This window comes from Pyxicephalus adspersus, chromosome 8 (assembly GCF_032062135.1).
Source record: "Pyxicephalus adspersus chromosome 8, UCB_Pads_2.0, whole genome shotgun sequence".
Classification (NCBI taxonomy): Eukaryota; Metazoa; Chordata; class Amphibia; order Anura; family Pyxicephalidae; genus Pyxicephalus; species Pyxicephalus adspersus.
The window spans coordinates 46147283-46167718 of NC_092865.1; the positions used below are offsets into that span (position 1 = coordinate 46147283).

At 40.1% G+C, this 20436-nt stretch overlaps 3 protein-coding genes across 4 annotated transcripts in view; 1 reads left to right on the top strand and 2 right to left on the bottom strand.

Moving 5' to 3' along the window:
* The window catches only part of FBLN2 (fibulin 2), a 28705-nt gene extending 22821 nt beyond the window's left edge, over positions 1-5884 (bottom strand). The window contains exons 1-2 of one of the 2 annotated variants that reach the window (XM_072420422.1): positions 5468-5884; positions 922-2245 (exon numbers count right to left, since the gene is read on the bottom strand). In XM_072420422.1, coding sequence (XP_072276523.1) covers positions 922-2191 — 1270 coding nt within the window. In that variant the 5' untranslated portion in view covers positions 2192-2245; positions 5468-5884. Of the gene's footprint in view, positions 1-921; positions 2246-5375 lie in introns of both variants that reach the window. The other variant, XM_072420423.1, reaches the window with a different exon arrangement.
* Positions 5885-12848: 6964 nt separating this feature from the next.
* On the top strand, positions 12849-16273 carry LOC140336962 (troponin C, slow skeletal and cardiac muscles). The gene is made up of 5 exons (XM_072420425.1): positions 12849-12975; positions 13169-13315; positions 13956-14070; positions 14548-14684; positions 16023-16273. The coding sequence occupies exons 2-5, from the start codon at positions 13246-13248 to the stop codon at positions 16052-16054; spliced, it is 354 nt and encodes a 117-aa protein (XP_072276526.1). The 5' UTR covers positions 12849-12975; positions 13169-13245; the 3' UTR covers positions 16055-16273.
* A 306-nt stretch (positions 16274-16579) lies between these two features.
* LOC140337448 (olfactory receptor 8G17-like) lies at positions 16580-18184 on the bottom strand. Its single transcript, XM_072421196.1, has one exon. It carries the CDS (start codon positions 18182-18184, stop codon positions 17249-17251), a length of 936 nt encoding a protein of 311 aa, XP_072277297.1. The 3' UTR covers positions 16580-17248.
* Positions 18185-20436: the final 2252 nt, after the last annotated feature.

Sequence of the window (20436 nt, forward strand, 5' to 3'; positions counted from 1 at the left end):
GGTGTCGGGGCAGCTCCAGAAAAGTCTTGTGCGTGTGACGAGGTTATGAGTGATATAGGAGTACCAGATCTGAAAAGTAAGGATTTGTTACTTAATTGACAACATCTGTATTGTGCCTGACCTTGATCCTGAAAAAGCTTCTATTTGCATTAAATTTATCCTGGAAAATAACAGCTCACTTTCTGTGCCTAGGCACTGCTGTCCTGTATTCTCATAGCTCTCTGTCTGCAGTGTCAGCTCGCTTCCCCTTGCTGGAGGGGAATGCATCATTGCAATGCAATGATCTCCCTGCTTCTGCTTCATCAAATCTATGCTTTCTACAATTTTATCATTTGACCCATCAGTAATCAAGGTGCAGTTCTGACAGTAGAAAGCAAAGCTTTGCTCCTCCACTAAGATTGCCACCTCCACACAGGGACACAGTTCACAACAAGGCATGGTAATGCATAATGGGGGAAGATAAGCTGCAGGGAGCAATACCAGTAACAAGCCCTTCTTATTCTTGCCTTTTAAGGACAGGACAGGACAGGTCCACTTTAAATATGGATGCTTCATTCAGTAGAAATGATCACCTGACTTCAACTGGGAAACTGATAGAACTGCAACTGATAATGACTTGGATACCCAACAGTTGTCACTTGCCCCCCACTGATCTCCAAATCTATGTATGCTGTGTTTATTGGAGGTCAGTGGTGACTCTCAGACCTTTCAATAGAGTAGCTAGGGTGCAGGTACAAGTTTCACCTCCAGAGTTGCAGGCAACATCTACATGCATGGGGTGCTGCCCTGGTGGGGGGGGAGTGGTGCAGAAAAGGTTGATCCCATATTGTTACCTTACTGAGTTGCTGCCAAGAAAAGCTTCATAATATACTTTCTATAAAGTGCAAACCGTCTGTAATAAATAAAACTAAAGCCTCTTACCCTCATGTAATCGTGATTGATTTAAAACATCCTTTGGAGCCCCGCCTTCGCTTAGTAATTTAGGAAACAGAACCTGCGGCCCCATTGAGGGACTCGGGCTAAGGAGGACAGATGCTGTTGTTGATTTCACGGTCTCTGAGAGAACATTTCCTTCTTTTTCCTCTTTGGGGAAATCAGCTTTGGTTTCTGTTGGAACGGACCTCTCCGTACTGTTTATTTGTGGATCTGATTTCAGAGTCTCTATTCTTGTGGTGCTGGTTCCAATAGACGGGGTAGTATTTGGCTCTGTCGGAAGTTCTGTGGTTGCCAAAGTTGGCCTCGTTGTCTCTTGAAGCTGCTGTTGAGTTGGTTTAATTGTGGTTTTGGGTAAAACTTGAACAGTGCTGGCTTTGGGTGTGGTTGGTGCCAGAGTGCTAGTTATCTGGGTAGTCTGGGCATTAGGCGTGGTTGTCTCTGGTTCAGTGGAGAGATGGAGCTGATAGGCCGTTGTGGTAAGCTCTACCAACTGCGGTGGAAAAGAGGGTGTAAAAGAAAGTTCAACATCATCTACTTCATCAACATGATCCTCGTAATCCATCATGGAATGATCCTGCAGGGCGTTCCTTTTGTAGTTATTGTTCTTTTCCATCACTTCACTGTTCAAGGTCTCCTCTTGTTCATGACTGAAGGGGTAGTCATATTGTCTCTCAGGGTCACTCTCTGTTGTGTCCATGAGTTGGGTGCTGTTGTCACCATCCGAGGTGCAATGAGGAAGAGCGTAACACATCAACTCTCCTCCATTATTGGGACAGTGACAAAACTTGCACTCAGACATGTGAAAAGTGTGACCGGCCTCATACTTCTCTCCTCCATGAATGCACCCAATTCGCCCACACTGCATGCAGCCATCTGCTGGTTGAATGATGTCGATACAATTTGGGGGCAGCTCTGGGCAAGGGATAAAGTGGCAGCTAATCCTCCCACCTCCTGCTGGACAGGAACATTCTGTACTTCCAAAGTCGACAAAGTAGGACTCTCCTTCGGGAACCTTGCCATCTTTAAAGCCGACATTCACACAGTCGTAATACTGGTAGCCCTCACAGGTGCATCCGAATTGAGCACATGTTGGACAGCAAAACCCCTCTTCCAACACCTCTTCAATACAATTTACAAGAGGCTCACACACAATGCCTTTGCAATCTTTCTGAGCCATGGATAGTCCCACATACAGGAGAAGGACAGCACCGATCAGACGTTCCAGCTGGCTGATTTTAGACATCTTGGAAGCCATGCTGAACTGGTATAACCATCAGTGGAATGATGAGTTACTGGAACCAGCAAAGGCCTATGGGAAACAAAAATGGACACCAAGATAAAGCAAAAAAACAAGAAATAGAAAAAAATATCTTAAAGGATCAGTCCACCCAAGATCATATTTCAGTTTTAGGTAGATGCTGAAAAGTTAAACAACCCAACAGACTTCTATCTCAAGGAGATTCTATTGGTGAGATCTCTGGCCTGATTTCTCAGGTCTGTGCTTATTTTTAGGGGTTTCATCACCGATACATGGAAAATGGGGAGACTGAACATACAAGAAGGGGCAGGGACAACCGTAACTACCTGGTGGACAGGTAAAGAGTTGGTCTTGATGAGACAGTTTCCAAAACATAAAAATCTCCTGGGACTGACTTCATCCAACAGCCTCCAGCTGACCAAATCATCACTTTTGGATGAAATGATCCTTTAAATACCCCGTTTAAGCTGCCATATTATTGATATTAAGTACCTACTTTCTTTAAACAGGGGTTTTTTCTAACGGTTTAGTTTATAAAGCAGTAAACCTGATATTTGCTAAACTTTCTCTGGTGAAGAATCAATCAATGCCTTTGAAAGTATGTGGACCTGAAAGATTTATTACCGGAGAATGTTTGGTGACTATCCCCTAAGCCTGGTAAGAGTTTTAGGAGAACTACTGTACCAATATTACCCAATAATAATATACTGCCAATCAGTTTTTAATTTGCCTTTTCACACCTTCCATCACCTGGAGCCTTTAGTGGTTGAACCTTAAGCTAGCCATTCACATGGCAATAAATCAGAGCTTTCAAATCCATTATTTGGACTGTAAATCAATAAAAGATATTGATCAGATGTGGAGGTGAAAATGCTGTATTGTTTTATTATTTCAGTTTAATCCTTCAATAAACTCTGTTGGAGCTAATAATTTGTCGCCAGGTTCAGATTTTAAAGCTTACCATATTATGGTGGTCTATCAGTCTAACTCAAAGGTTGAAGTTTGCTTTGATCATATTTCACCTTCCAGGGGTTGAAGTTGATTGAAAATTCCCAGTGTGTAGCCAACCTAAACTTCAGTTTCCCATAATATGGCCATTGTGACTCAGTCCTGTTGGACTCAGGAGAACCAGTAAGCTCTCATTTCTGGGAGTCCGAGAAAAATACATAGCCAGTGGGTGTGAATCATTCATCCAGCAAACTCCCATGGTTACTATATAATTTCAGTGTGGACTAAGGCAAGCCTGAACTAAGGAAAGATGGCGTCCACCATTGTTGAGCTTTCCTGAATTTATTCCCTAATTGATTGCTTCTGTACGTTTTAAGTCACTGATTCTAAACAGGCAAATTAGAACCTTTGACTTTGGTTTTCCCGGTATGAATGCTTTCAGTGTCTCTACCAGATGCAGAGAGAGGCCATCCAGCATTTCCAAATACCCTAAAAGTATATCAAAGTCTAAATGTGTTCTTTACATTGGTTTGGATAGGGTAGGTTAATATTATTAATAAACAGGATTGATATAGCGCCAACATATTACGCAGCGCTGTAGATTAAATAATGGTTGCAAATGACAGATGAATACAGACAGTGACAAAGGAGGAGAGGACCCTGCTCTGAAGAGCTTACAATCTAGGAGGTGGGGGAATTACCACACAACAGGAGGGGAGATATGTAGTGGTGGGAAGTAGTGAAGGTTTCAAAAGACAGAAGAAGATGGGTAGGCAAGATAAAGGTTAATCATCCCATTAGGGAGATTTTCCTCTGAAACAAGGAAATGAGACAAAATCTTCCCAAGGTGAGGGAAATGCTCTCTTAGCAGAACCATGATCCAATGAAGAGCTTTTTCCTATGGTGAGAACTGGTGACAACTATGGTGACAATAGTTCCTACCAAAAAAGAAAGGGGAATCTCCCCAGTGGGGCAAAATAACTGACAGGGGTGCTATCCCTTAACCACTCGGCTCTGGACACCCCTTATAATCATAATCATTGTGCAATGACTTCTAATAGTACTTGGATATTCACTAATTCTAAAATACAAACATAATTTAACAAAAACTCTCTAAGATGTGGGTGGTCCTGTGAGGGGGTGGGGGCAAAATAAATGATAAAAGTCTGGAAATTAAATAAAATGCTGAAAATTTCTCAAATTAAATATCAACATATCAACAAAAAAATCACCAGCCAACACAAGTCTATGGCTTTGGTGACACGCCAGAGGATTGTTGCCCAAGATGATCATTTGTCTCATGTGATATTCTAGTGTGTGTACAATGTCTTTCAACTTTTTTCCTTAATCTGTCCTGGCAGATTGGTGTATGACCAAGTGAGGATGATTGCTGTAATTTTCAATGGAGGAGGACACGTTGGGGTGCTACCCACTTGTTTCCCCCCCTCTGTAGAACTGAACAGTGCTCATTGTACAGCACTCATTTGTTGTAGGATTGCTACATACAATATTAATATTAAACAGGATTTTTATAGCTGTTTATAAAACAGTATAGCTGTTTATAAAACAGTGAATCTGACATTCACTGAACATTCTCTGGTGGAGAATCAGTCATTGTATTAAAAACTGGAAGCGAATGTTTGTAGAATGTCAGATTCACTGCATTTTCAAGACCCCTTTGATGTCACCGCAGGAAAGTGAGAGACTGATGACAATTGAAGGTGAATATAGATCAAAGAAAGAAGAATCTGGAAAAAGATCTTCACATTCACTTCTATAATAAACCCAGAGGATGAATATAACATAATCCCAATGATACAAATTGTATATATTAATCTCCGAGATAGCAGAAAACATAGTTAGAGAATATAAAATAATAAAATAATCCCAGTGATCCAAATTTTTTATAATAATCTCTGAGATAGCAGAAAACATAATTAGAGAATATAAAATAATAAAATAATCCCAGTGATACAAATCTTTACATCCACTTCTACAATAATCCCTGGGATAGCATAAAACATCATTAATGAGGGAATATAAAATAATACAATATAAAATAATTGTGATGTAAAAAAAAACTTTAAAAAACAAAAGTAACAATATAACAATGTAACAAATGTTACCTTAAACAACAAATATTCAACAATATTAAAAAAAAAGTGCCATCATTGCCCAGTGCCAGCCTTGTAACTGTAAAAACATTGTAAAATAAACAAAAAGAAAGTTAAACCTTTGAATGTCTTTGGCTAATTAGCTTTATGAGTTGGACCCCCGTATGACAGAATAGTAAAATCTTCAGTCTTTGATGGAAGTTTGACCAACCTGAAAATTCCTTCCTCTCCTTGCAGGCGATTCCTGTGGCACTTTCCTCTGTCTGCAGACACAGAATCAGCTCCAGCAGTTTAACAAAAAAAAAAAAAAAAAAAAAAGAAGGGACTGTGTTGTAACTTGAGAAGAACAGTCCCATATGTGTATGATAAAGTCAATTTACGTCCCCCCTCCAGGATCCTAAAGAAAATAACTCAGATTTGCAGACATTTTTGCAGAGTTTGGGGATGGGGAAGACTCATTTTTGTTGTTACAAAAGATTTTGGAAAGGAAAGCTGAGCAAGCCATAGGAAAAGACTTTTCCCTTTTTTCTCCTTTCTATTTTATGGCTGCAGAAAATCGCACGTGTTGAGAAAAATGCAATTCCTTCTGAGCAGTGTGTGGTGTACAGCTAATCTCTGGGGCTCCAAAGAAAATATTGGAAGTGCTGAGCAACAGAAAGAACAATTTGTGAGATGTGTGGTGTGACTTGCTGCATGTGAAGTCACCTAAAGACCTAAAAAACACACCAGGGCATGCTGGGACTTTTAGTATATCAGGGCCAGTGTAGGTCTGGTTTAAAGGACATTTAATTTTATTACAGCTTAATAGGTTGATTTACATATGGGCTGTTCACATAGCAGAGTGAATGATCTTGCATTGGGGTATTTCACTTAGCTTAGAAATTGAGATGATGGTCAGCTGACCTCAAATGTCCAATCATATGAGAAAAATGCATTTTTTTTGGAATTTCCTTTTACATGAATGGGTATTCTTTGCAAAGAACTCTCACCCCATTCACCAAGCTAGCTTGCAAGTAATAATTCACTTTAGTAGGTGAATAGTCTAAAGTTCCATACACACATCAGATGATTGTCGCCCGAGATAAGTTGTGTCTCGGGTTAAAATATGACTTGTGTATAATGGTTTCCCAACATCGTTCATCAATCCGCTAGGTGCAGATACCCAAATCTGACCTTGCAGTCCCTGCACAGCACAGCTCAGTTTTGGAGTTGCGAAGAGTTTAGCACTGCCACTCCTTTAGTCATGTGACAATGGTCAAAGTCAAACAAAGGGGTAGGAGGTCGTAGGATGTTCCTCTGCCACCTGGGGTGGATCATGGGCTGTGGTAAAGGAAGGAGTTGCCATGGAGCATTGGTAAGTATAAAGAGGGAAAGGGGAGGTCCTTTTATAAAACACAGGGTGACAGGTACTCTTTATTGCTTCCTCAGCTACATGGAGTCAGGAGCTTTTGTGCCAAACTTCAACTTTACATGACAGGTCCTCTTGAAATAAGTTTGCCTGTGCGTGCAGACAGTTTCCTGCCCTGCCATGTTCAGATTGTTATCCAACATTCAGCCCTGATGATAAAAAATGTTTTTGAGATGGAAGAGCTGGAAGTGTAAACATAGAGATATTTGTCAGCGTTATCACCGCCTCATGGCACCAAATAAATACCAATTTCGTCCTTCCCGTCCCATTACAACCTGGTTCTAGCACTTCCTTCCCTGGACTGGTCCTGGAATCTCAACTTTGTAAATCTTGGATGCTGCATCAGTGACTTTGCCTAGGCTGTGATGATGTCATCAGTCTGCTGCAGGCAGGAGGAAGCATTTCTTCAGTCTCCCCAGTGATCAGAATGGAACATTGTAACTTTGGTGACATGGTAAGAGGCTGCAGCAAGAGCTGATCTGTGCCAGAGATTTGTCAATGCAGCTACAAATGCTCAGAGCTACAAATGCACCCACACAAACTCAATTCAGAAATTAAATGGTGGCCCTGGATACCTGAAAAACATAGTTCCATCCTTTAGGAGAGACAAGCAGATAAAGTTTTAGGCAAGGGTAGTCCTGTGATTAGTGTGAGATGTATTAGATACCTGGAAAGGTTTCACTGATGGTGAATATGGAGTACGCTGCATTTATGATAAGAAAATATTTCCTATGCTGAGTTCTTCATTGCAGATCCTTACCTGCTGCTGTTCTGTAGATAATGGGATGTGTGAATATGACAGATGATTGGTTGTTTCTGCATTTGCTATATTCACTGGCTGCAATACAATAGAACCCTTGCACTGTAAAATTATCATGACCCTTTATTGGAGACACCCGAATGCCATCATTGGAGGGTTCACATTATTTTGGCCATATAGTATAACGATTCATATTATTACAGGTGTGACTTGCTTGTTTCTTTTTAACACTTGTAGGCATTTCCTATACTACATTTCATCTTCCCTGCTGGTGATGGCCAGAACTGTTTACAAACCTCTCAGATACCAAATCCAGGGATACAAAGTAACGTTATGGCTCCTTTATACCGATTCCATCTATCTACAGAGCAGTGGGGTGACCTTTAGTGACTTTCCCGGGGGTGGTTGATGTTGTACATAGCCAGCAGCATTCCCTTTGGCTAGTGGTTGTTAAGGGTGGTACCACTCCCTAACAACCACCCTCCAGTGGGGATGCTTCCTGCTATTTACCTTAGCAATGCACTCTTATTGTAAGGATAACTGAATGCACTGACAGCAAATGACTGTACGCTGATCAATAAGTGCAGAATCAGATAAATAATCAATATCTGCCGAAAATCAATAATTTATCTGGTTATACCCATCCGCCCATCAACCAGTCCTGATCACCACCCCCAACCACCAATAGCCCCATTCACTGAGGTGAACAGGGCTTGGGAGGAAAACTGATAGATCAATGTTTGATTGATATATTGATCATGTTTTTACTGAATCTATTACAAATATCGCCTAGTGTGTACCTTACCAATGCCCCCCCCCCCAGCCACCTATAGACCCCCCAATGAATTATATTACAAGTGGTCAGGGCAAAAGGAGGTATTACTCGGACTGGAACTCCAATCAATATTTGATTGATATACTGATCAAACATGGGGCTATTTTCTAAAAGATTCAGGATTTATTTCATGCTTTTATTGAACCCATTATTAATATCGCTGGTGTGCTGCCAGCATTGGACTCAGAGGATCAGTACATGGACTGATAATAATATCCAAATATTTGCAGACTGTATGGAGGGCATTGGATAGATATCTATGGCTCCATTGTAGCAGTAAGATTTATATAGGGGTACTGTGTTACATTTTTGGGTAAGGAGCTATGTAAGGGAATAGAGTGAGGCACGTCAATGGAACACAATGATGATGATGATGATGATGGTTAAATGCCAATCCATCCAACATGAAAATCCAGCTTTGGGTGAGCCTAAGTATAGTCACCCAAGCAGTTGGGTTCAAGTAACCTTTCAGGGGTTCTGGTGATAATGTTTATCAGTTGCAGGACTCGCAAAGTCCTTATACAGCCACCATGGGCAATTTGTGGGGGCAACTTTGCCAACAGAACGCACCATCTATATACCGCTCCTTACCAATGCCCCCTCTCCTATTATAATTTCAATGCTCTTTGATGCAATGTCCCCAGCAATGTGAATTTTCTATATAATGAACCTTTTATCATCCAGCAGTTTTGGAATAAAGACACAACAATGATGTTAATGGATACAATGTATCAATATTCAGGATTCCCCATTATTTCATCATATTGAATAGATACCAGATTCCCACACTGACATGTATCAGGCTGAGGATTGCACAGAGATGGGGGGATTGTCTGTGACCCCGGGGGACTAAATATAGAAGCTGGAGCCTGGACAATGGAACAATGGCTGATCCTGCACCTGTCCAGTGTAATAAGTACCCAACACCAACAGATCACCGACCTAAAATAGTTCATGAGCTTTGAAAGATTTGTTGGTGCTTCAATTCCGCAACTGATGGGTCATAGTTATCTATTAAGGGATAAACGCCATTGTCTCACCTGCCTACTGCCTGTCTATTATTATATTTCTACACCCCCCCCCACAATTTACACATCCATATCACTCTCTGCTTTACTCAGCTGTCTCTCTTCTTTGTCAGTCATTTATATCTTACATATGTCTTATATCTTACTTATTATTCTTTTTTTCATTTTCACTCTCTATCCCCCCTCTCTCTCTCTCACTCTTCTGCTTTCTTTCCCCCTTCTCCCTATTTCTTCTTTTTTTCTCTCTTTTCTCTTTCACCCCCTCTTTCTCTCTTCTCTGTTTCCTTCACCCCTGTTACTCCCACGCTTTCTCCTACCTCTCTTCTTCTATCTTTCTTTCACTCCCCTCTTTCCTTTTTCTTCTCTTTTCCTTTTCACCCCCTCTTTCCCTAACCCCTATCTCTCTCTCCTCTCTTTTATTTTTTTTTCTACCTCTCCCCCCCCCATCTCTCATTCTTCTCTGTTTCTTCTGGCTTTCACCCCCTCTTTCTCTCTCTTCTGTTTCCTTCACCCCCATCATCTCTTCTTCTTTTACCCCCTCCTTCCGCCTCTTTTCTTCTTCTTTCTCTCTCCTCTTTCCCTCATCCCTATCACTTCCTTTCTCTTTCTTTCTTGCAGTTTCATACATTCCAGAGGGAGTTTGCCAAAAGGGGACTCTCTCTCTCTCTTGTTTTATTTCCCCTTTTCTCCCTCTTCTTTTTCTTCTCCTGTTTCCCCTCCACCTCCCCCTCCCCTTATACTTTTTCTCTTTTCTCTTTTTCCTCCACTTTCTCTTTCTTCCATTTCCTTCACCCTTATCATCCTCTTTCTCCCATCTCCCTATTTCCTTTTTCTTCTCTTATCTTCCTTCTCTCTCTTTCACTCCCCTTTTATTTCCCTCGCCCCAATCACTTTCTTTAGCTTTCTTTCCCCTCTATCCTTAGACTCCAAGTATCTTCTCATTCCTGAATTTGGCCTCCCTTCTGTGTACCCATCCTTCTTCTATATATTGCAGTTTTATACTTTCTTTTTTTTTTTAAAAAAAGAAGAGGACCCCCCCCCCCCCTTGTTTCCCCCCTTCTCTCCTCTTTTATTCTGCCTTCTTACCTCCCATCTCCTCTTTGTTGTCTGTCTCTTCTCTATTTCCCCCATTTTTCCTTGTCCTCTGTTCCCTTCACCCCTATCACTCTCTCTTTCTCACCTTTTTTTCTTCTCTCCCTTTTTCTCCCTACCTCATCTTTTCTTCTCCTTCTCTCTCCCCTTTTATTGTTTCACCCCCACTTTCACCTTACACCTCATTCTCCTCTCTTCCACTCCCTTTCTCTCTCCCCTCTTTTCCTCACCCCTATTACTCTCTTTCTATCCTCTATCTCCTTAGACTCCAAGCATCCTCTCATTCCTAAATTTGTCTTCCCCTGGCTGGTACCCATCTTCCTTCTATACTGCATTTTCATGCTTTCCAGAAGAGATTTGCCAAACATGGGACCATGGATTTCTGTAAATTTAGATCTTCTGCATTTCCTGCAGAGCTCTGAGGGGCCTCACAGTGTGCAGGATAACCAGTTTGTGTTATTAGTTATGGAATAAGTCATAAAAAAAATAAAAAATACAGAGAATATAGCGACCTTCAATTTACCATTATGAACCTTTCTTTACAATAATCTCTGGTGGTCCGACTATGGCGGCTGTGTTCTTTTTTGCAGTTTTTGCCTCTTCAAACCACTTGCAGTTTTTTTTGTAACATTAGGCTCAATAACTCAGTTTAATATCTTTTATCTGACAGTTAGTAGCATTGCTGTGCATTTCTTTGTATGCTATATGCAGCGTCCAGGAACCACCTGCCACCTGCAATGATTTGAATTGTTGCTGCTTGCAAACATTACGGCATTTTCAGCCCAACCATGTTTTAACTTTAACTTTTACCACCCATGGGTACCTACTGTCAAACAATGGATACCTGGTGTGGTAACAGGCTGGCATGGCTGGGCTTTTTCAGAGGTTTGGAAAAACAATAACAGAGAAGTTCCTTTATTTATTTTTTAACTGAAGCTATATGTAAAATTCACTTGCAAAAACCTAATTTAAGCGGTGGCAAAATTGGCAAATAACTGGGTATAATAGGTCAATTACCAGATTGCAGTGGTGCCCCTGAGGGACAGTTAGTGACATGACAATAGATTTGTACATCACTTTGTACTATGTTGGCGCTATTTAAATTCGTAATAGACATGCATCATTTATGTGAATATTCTTTAGTAGATCCGGATACAGATTTTTCTCATCAGTGGGGTCCCCATGTCTACATAAGGCAGTACAATCAGCAGCCAGGCTATTTATAAACTGATCCAAGATTGGCGGCTTCCATCACAATGCGGTGCCAGAGGCCAGAGTGGTGGCCGGAGATAAAAGGACGAAGGTTACATGCCAGCACTGTTATCTGCTGGGTACACAATGCATTATCTCCTGGCGTTCTTCCTCCTTTAGTGCTCCAGGAATAGAACCACCAGGGATTAGCGTGTTTGGGATTTGGGTATTAACGATGGGACAAACATGTCCTAAATTCGGGGCACTGCTCAGCCCCGGAGTGACAATTGATGGGGCACAGCTGTGTAGATTAGATGTGGACAGCACAGAGGACTCAGGTTACAGGTCTGCAATGTATTGTCACTCAGCTATTGTCCTAATGGGGTCTATTTATAAATAAATTCACCCACAATTCACCATTTACAAGGAATGTAAAGTAAAAGCTTTTTGGGCTTTAGATACGCTCTACTTTTTATAGCACATGTGCTGTTGTTATTTGTAGATCCCCCCTAGGTCTGTTGAAGTATTCCCTGCAGGTCACTAGAATTCATCATCTGAAATGACCACTAGGGGGGTGGGGTAGACACCCACTGACCTGATCCTATTATCACAGCTCCAACTAGTGGTCAAACATACTAATGCAAATCCATGGTGTTCTAACCAATGCCAACGCACCACTCCTATTACATGATCATTTCATGCTCTTCATCATAGTGCTAGGACAAGGTAAAAAGACTTAAGTAGCCCCCCTTCATTATTTTTGGATTAAGTCAGCAGTATAGTTTGCAGGTTCTGACTTGTTCGTGTCCCCCTCCTACTGAAATACCCAGGACAGCTGCCTCTACTGCTTATCCCTTGGCTCAGCTCCGCATCCAAGTGGGTGATGTCCTAGGCAAAGATCCAAATGAGATAAAATATAAAAATATTTTCACCTTTGTCATATTCTAAATAAAACATGTTCACATTTGTCTTCAATATTTGCTCTATCTTCGTGCTGCTGATTTCATAAATCCTCTTTGCAGCCACTTCCTGCCAACATTCACTGCAGTGATGACTACATTATATTTCTCAGGGTGGGTTTCCTGATGGTGACAACACTGAACCATGTCTGTGGATCGAGTTTTGAAATGAACATTTGTAGTCCCCTTTGCACGCTCAGGGCCATAATGCAGGAACTGTCTACAGGGAGTGTTGTCACTCCATAACAGGAAGCGTCTGAATCAGGCCCTTAATGGCAGGATCAAAATAAATACTTATTTAGCTTGAAAATGACAAACATGTGTGTGCTTGGTCACTTTTATTTTGCTTTTCATTATTGTATAAATCTCCTGACTTTGTAAAGACTTTTTATAATTTTTATTTTGTGTTTTTTAGGTTGAACAACTCACAGATGAACAGAAAAATGGTAATTTTCTCTTCATTTTCAATACAAAGAGTGTTAGCCAATAGGAAAGCAGCATTAGCAAATAAATTAGGGACCCAATAGCATTTGATGGTTCACATTTTCCCCACTCACTGGTTTGGAATGTCTTATTGCAAATAAATCAATTGTAAAATTTCAATTTGGAACAAATAACTTATATCGTCTTTTCTCCCAGAATTCAGAGCAGCTTTCGACATTTTCGTACAAGATGCTGAGGATGGCTGCATCAGTACAAAAGAGCTGGGGAAAGTCATGAGGATGTTGGGCCAAAACCCCACCCCGGAGGAGCTGCAGGAGATGATCGATGAGGTGGATGAGGACGGTCAGTTGTTTTCTGACTCCTTTATACTCTGCCTGTTTCCTATTCTATTTCTTTGCTTTTAGCTCTCTCTTTCATTATGCTTTTCTGTTTGTGATATGAAACTGCACAACCATAATGCTGCTCTCACAAACAAGCAAAATACCTCAATAATAATAAAATGTAGTTCATGAATGGAATCATCACTGTGCTGTACCTGGTCTCTGCAGAGAGCAGAGCTGTAGGAGGGGCCTAGCAGCTCCACCCACTACAGGCTGACTGCAGGAAAGTACAGGAGGGGCGGGGACAAGACCAGTCACCCTGCACAAGGAAAGAGAGCAGCAGTGACTGGTTCTGATCTAAACAAGTTTTTTACATTGATCTTTTTAGGGGTCAACTAGGTTAGGAATAGTGATGGATGGACTGACCCATGTTCAAGTGGTTCCAAAAAATCTAGGTTATCAAAATAAAATAAAAGGCCGTCCCATGGATCTGTGTCAAGCTCACAACTTTAATGGTCCCACGTAAAATAACCCTACCACAGAACAGGCACAAAGATGTTATATTACCCCGAGGTTTTGGCTTTAGATACCCACAGCTGTCATCATTTGTTAATTCAGTAATATTTTCTCACATTATTTTACATTAACTCCTTCCTTCTCAGGGAGCGGCACAGTAGATTTCGATGAGTTCCTGGTGATGATGGTGCGATGTATGAACGACGACAGTAAAGGAAAATCAGAAGAAGAATTATCCGACCTCTTCCGGATGTTTGACAAGTGAGTGATGGAGGGCGATTGCTGGGGGTGGAGTGTAGGAAGCATCCAACCAATCAGAACTTTTTATCTAACGGTCCTCGAGGGCGGGATCCAAGCATCTCAGAAAGCCAATCAAATTTCATATCAGTTTGTTTCTGTTGATTTTAGGATTTCTGACCTCTCTGTATGAATCCCCATTTTTTATCTCTCACCCACATTGGATATCTTGGCACTGGATGTGGCAGAACATCAAGTTCAATGATGATGCACACATTCACCCAGTATCCAATAGAAGGAGGATATTGAAGGAGGAAGGGTGTGTTCACTTGGTTGGGGAGCACAAGCAGGGCCCCCTAGTGGCAGCCTTGTCTGCAGAAATCTTTAATAGACAGAATACCCCTCAACAAAAGATTTATTACAAAGGACAAAAATGAGTAATTCTTATACACGATGGCATTCTTATACACTGGACATACTAAGCCCTTCTACATTTTGCAGGAATGCGGATGGGTACATCGACCTTGATGAGCTGAAGACAATGTTGGAGGCCACGGGGGAGACGATCACTGAGGACGACATTGAAGAGCTGATGAGAGACGGAGACAAAAATAATGATGGCAGAATTGATTATGATGGTCAGTTTAGATGTCCTCTGTTTAATGTGTCGCTCGGCTTGGCTGGAAATAAGGCAGCCTATAAAACACCTCCACTGCACTAGATTGGGAGAAAGTTGGAACAAGGAGGGGGGGGGGGGGGGGGGGGGGGGGGGGAGTGTGTCTCAGAGAATGGAGTGATGGAAGTGGTTCAGTACTGACCCTGGAACACCTGGAGAACATAGTATGGACCATGATGGCACGAAGAGGATCAGCAGGAACTGTCTATTGCTTGTCAGCAGCCCTGATTAAAAGTTTTATCAGTGAAAGAAGCTGAAGCATTGGGCCTGATGTATTAAAGTTCTCCAAGGTTGGAGATTTTCATTCCAACAAACCTGGAATGGATTTGCTAGTAATTTGCTAGCAAATGTTTTGAATCCTGGACCAGATCCATTCCATGTTTGCTGGATCACCCAGCTTCACTGATAAAAGTGTATCCTCTCCAGCCTTGGAGAGCTTTAATAAATCAGGCCCATTGTGTCATATAATGGCAAGATGAGATCAGTTTTTGTAAAATGGAACATTGGATATTTTAATGCCCAACTCCAGCCAAACCTTTTTATTTAGTTTTAGATGAAATGGGAAGTGTTATGTCTTTCTCATTTCCTATTGAAAGGTTTTTAATTCCATTTCTGACTTATTTTGGAACAGTGGGTCTTCTCTCCCTCTTTTATATTCTCTCTTCTTTTTCTGTCCATCATCTCCCCTCCATTCCTCCTAATCACTATATCTCTTCTCTTTTTCTCTCCACCTCTTTAACCCCTTTCTCTTCTCTTTATTACTTTTATTTTCTCTTTCTCTCATTTCCTCTGTTTTTCTCTTCACTCCTTCTTTTCTATTCTCTGTCCATCACACCCCCCCATACTTCCTACTCACTGTATCTATCCCCTCCCTTTCCTATTCTCTTTCCCTCTTCTCCTCTCTTCTCTTTTCCTTCTTTGTTGCCTTTCTCTCCTCTTTGCTTTTTTCTCTCTTCTCTCTCTTCTTTCTCTGTCCATCATCTCTCTCCTCCCATTCCTCTTACTCAATGTATTACTCTCTCATTCCTTCCTTACCCTCTCCTACTTCTCCTTCCCTCCTCCTCTCTCTTTCGCTCATCTCTTCTTGTCTCTCTTTTTTTTTCTTTCCTTTTTTCCTTTTTTTCTTGTTCTCTTTTATTGCTCTTTGTATGTAAAATTGTTTTTCTTTATGCCTAAACTGCATTTGATAAATCACAACATAATAAATGTCATAACAAAGACATACTTTTACATATAAATTTTACAGTTATAAAATTCTTTTACCTTTTTATTATTATCTGGTATTTTTATGTTTTTGCAGAATTTTTGGAGTTCATGAAGGGAGTGGAATAATAAACAAAATACCCGGATTGCCCCCATTACCTAGTTCTACAAAGCCCGATATAAAATGGACTAAAGACTGTTTAAAATGTTCAATTAAAAACCTTTAAGGTACCTTTCTGCCAAATTCAGCTGCCCCATGTGACCCCCCCAATCCACCTGTGAATTTCAACGTTCCTGTAAAATACAAACATACTCGGCTACAATAAAGATCTTTATTAATAATTGTTACTATGGGTTACATTCTTACGATTTCATCTACCTATATATTCATTTTGCTTGTTTTAAATTTTACTAGGATTAATATATAATAAAATGACAAAAAAGAAGACTGAGATGAAGGGAAATCATCCAGCTGCAGAGAACCAAGATTAATGTTATGAAGTGAACAATGGGGGCAAAGGCCTTCTGTGGGCCACACTGGGCATTACAATTTAGAGTCAATGAGCCTGATTTATTAAAGTTCTCCATAGCTAGAGAGGATACACTTTTATTGGTGAATCTGGGTGATCCAGAAAACCTGGAGTTGTTTTTTTTTAAAGTTGTTTACTATTTGTTAGCAAATGCTTTGGGTCCTGGACCAGATCCATTCCAGGTTTGCTGGATCACCCAGCTTCACTGATGAAAGTGTATCCTCTCCAGCCTTGGAGAGCTTTATTAAATCAGGCCCAATGTTGAGAAAAAGGGTCTGATTTATTATTACAATTATTATTAATATTAAATAGTATTTATATAGCGCCAACATATTACACAGTGCTGTACATTAAATAGAGGTTGCAAATCACAGCCAGATACAGGAGGAGGAGAGGACCCTGTCCAGAAAAATTTACAAAGGAAATTTAGATTGGTCATTCAGCAAGGTGATTTACCGCTTGCAATAAATAAATGGTCACTTTGAAAAATACCCAATCACATGCAAGGAAATAAAAAAAATGTTTCTTCTTGCACATGATTGGATAGTTGAAGTCAGTGGAGTTTTATCTCATTTTCTAAACTGGGGCGAATAACCTTTGCAGCATAATATTTCACTTTGGTAAGAGAACAGCCTGAAGTTAAACAGCTCTATAATCTGGTTAAAGTAGTAACTATATAAATCCAACACACTACTGCTGTACAGAGCCCAAAATCTGCATTTTCCCACCATACCATATAATATGAGTTGGTCCCATGCAGTTGGCTTTCAGATAGAAACAAAGCCCATTTATTTTAAATGTTAGAAAAGTCACACGCTTTGTACATTCTCTTTATAGCAGCTTTCAGTTCATGATTCCTCAGGCTGTATATCAGAGGATTCAGCAGAGGGGTGATGGTGGTATAAAATACCGATGCCAATCGATCTGTTGTATATTGATATTTATCAGAGGGTTTAAAGTAGTTAAAAGTCAGGGTTCCATAAAAGACAAAGGCCACGGTCAGGTGAGAGGAACAGGTGGAGAAAGCCTTGAACCTCTTATCCTTCTCCTTAATTTTGAGGACTGTTGAGAACACAGTGATGTACGGGATGAAGGTCATCAGAACGAAAACCATTTCAACAAGTCCACCCAGGAGAAAGATGGTCAGGATGTTGATGAACACATCTGTGCAGGAGATCTGGAAAAGCTTGGGCAGGTCACAGAAAAAGCTTTGGACGATATTAGAGTCACAGAAAGTCAGCCTCAGAGTGATTAATATGTGCACCAAAGAATATACAATACAGAGAGTCCAAACACTGACGGCCAGTTGGATGCAAGCCTTCCAGTGCATGATCTGAACGTAATGTAGAGGTCGACATATGGCAACATATCGATCAAAAGACATGACAGCCAACAGGAGGATTTCAGTAGTGACCAAAAGGATAAAGAAATAAACTTGGGTCAGACAAGCCGGGACTGACATTTTCCAGTTATTAGTAATGAGGTCAAAGAGCATCCTGGGGGTGGTGAGGGAGGCAGAACACAAGTCCAGAAAAGCCAGATTTGCAAGAAAGAAATACATGGGGGTATGGAGGTGAGAGTCTATGACAACCAGGACAATAATAAGAAGGTTTCCAACCAAAGTCATACAGTAAATGTGAAGAAAGATGAGGAAGAGGGGCAGCTGGAGATTTGGTTGATCCGATATTCCAGAAAGAAACAATATGGACAGTAAGGTTCCATTTACCATTACAGTTGTTTCTGGTGATAACTGCAATGTTTAAAGAACCAGGTCAACAGTGATATAAAAAGGTTTGACTTTGGATTATTCAAAGTTATTTTAAAGAGTTAAAAAGTTAGAGGGTTTGAGGACAGGAAGTAATATGGAATCTCCCCAAACTAAGGGCAATTCCCATAGTTAAAGTTGCGCACTAAGAGCCTAAACTTTCCCTTCTATTCACTTTCCTATAACAACCACCGCATTTTGGTTTTTCCCCTCACTCAATGTTCTGGTGGTAATGGTCACCATGAATAATACAGCTGACGTCTTCAGCTGGCATACAGTCAGCAAAACTAAACAAAATTAGAAATAATTCTTTCCTGGTCTTTTTAAATACCTACCTGCCAGCCAAAAAAATAAATTACATTATACATTACAGATAGATTATTTTATTAAATGCAATTAGGACAGATGTTTGTCTCAACATATTATTAGGCAGCGTGGTGTCAGTTACTGTATAAAATCCTCACTGTCAGTTAATCACAAGCAAAGAAAAAAAAAAATTTTTATGGAGCCTAGACATTCATTAACTTCTGGAGCAAGCTGTGCAAATCAAATGCTTCTTATGCAAATCATGCTCCCTCCCCTATTCAGCCTCCGAGGATGGAGCAGGGAGCCCGTTCGTATATACGAGGCATCTGTATGTCGAATGTCCTTATCTTGGGGACTACCTGTACTTATGAGTTTTTTATGATGGGTCACTTGCTTTTGTGCATTATTGTTGACCACTAGTAGATGTGACCTCATGTGACATGTGTGACATATTCCTAAAATTACAGCACAGTCTTCAACTACAAGAGTTTGTACACTTACTACAGTTTTGCATAGGACAAAATTATTTTTCAAATTGCATTTTGAGGGCAAAAGAAATGTTTATACTCGTGTATATACAGTATCCACATCAGTTTACCAGGTAATAGGCTTTAAAAAAATGATCCAAAACCCTCAATACAATATATATATATATATATATATATATAAATATATATACATATATATATATATATATATATATATATATACATAAAAATGTTAAAGATTCACTGTAAGAATTTGTTAGCCTTAAGTAATGTTAAAGTGTATGTAAACCCCAAGGCATCATTTCATTTTGCTCCCTTTTACCCTTCCAGGACCTATGAATACTTTCTATGAATCTATGATTTTTTGATGCAGGGGAAGAATTACTAAACTTTTCTAAATCTAACATACAAAAAATCAATTTTATAAAAATGCAATACTCACATGTTAATCACAGACACTGCACAGATTTTCAGATATCCGGATTAGTTACAATGATGTCAGATTAAAGTTGATTTAACAAAGCAGTTTTTACTGGATAACAAATACTCTTCACTATATAAATAAATCTAAAATCAAATAAATACTTTAAAGTCAGAAACAATAATTTGAGCAGCAGAGAATGTATATTCAAGACGTGTGATAATAGAGAATGTGGTCATTGCCTCTCATTTAGCTGAGGCAGTTTATAAACCTTCACATTGATTTCTCTCTGGATGACATGCAGCTCACAGATAATTCTGAAGTTTCCCAGGAGAAATAAAACAAAGCAAGGGAATAAAAGGAAATAACTCTTCAGGGTGGTTTGCTGGGGAGATTGATACCAGCAATGCTTTAGGAGCTAATGGGCCATTCCAAAGCCATGGGCAGGAATAGGGAGATGACCCCCTTTTGTGTTTAGGGCATCCGTCATATTGGTGAGGTTAGGTACTGATGTTGGATGAGAACACCTGGCTCACCATTCGAATTCATCCCAAAGATGTTCAGTAAGGTTAAGGTCAGGGCTCTGTGCAGGACAGTCCAGTCGTATCCACACCAAACTGGTGACCCCATGTCTTTAACCATTTTTAAAAACAGTGGGCCAAAAAAAAAAAATTGCACACTTGACTATCTCTTGCACTGCCCCCCCATCTCATCTTTAGGTAGTTTCTAAACAGTTTACACTGATGGGATTCAGAGATGAGATATATAAAGCATGTTGTTGTTTCTTTGAATTTCTTTGTGTTCCATTCATTCATCAGCAGATGAATGAACTGACATATAAGCTGCAAAAAAGTATTTTATGAAATAAAATATCTCCTTTAACTCCTTAAATCCTAAAAAAATGTTTTACCTGTTTTATTAAAAATTATTTCAGTTGTATTGCTAAATTAAAAGACAGAACACATAACAGAAATAACAAATGGTCTTTATGGTGTGTACAG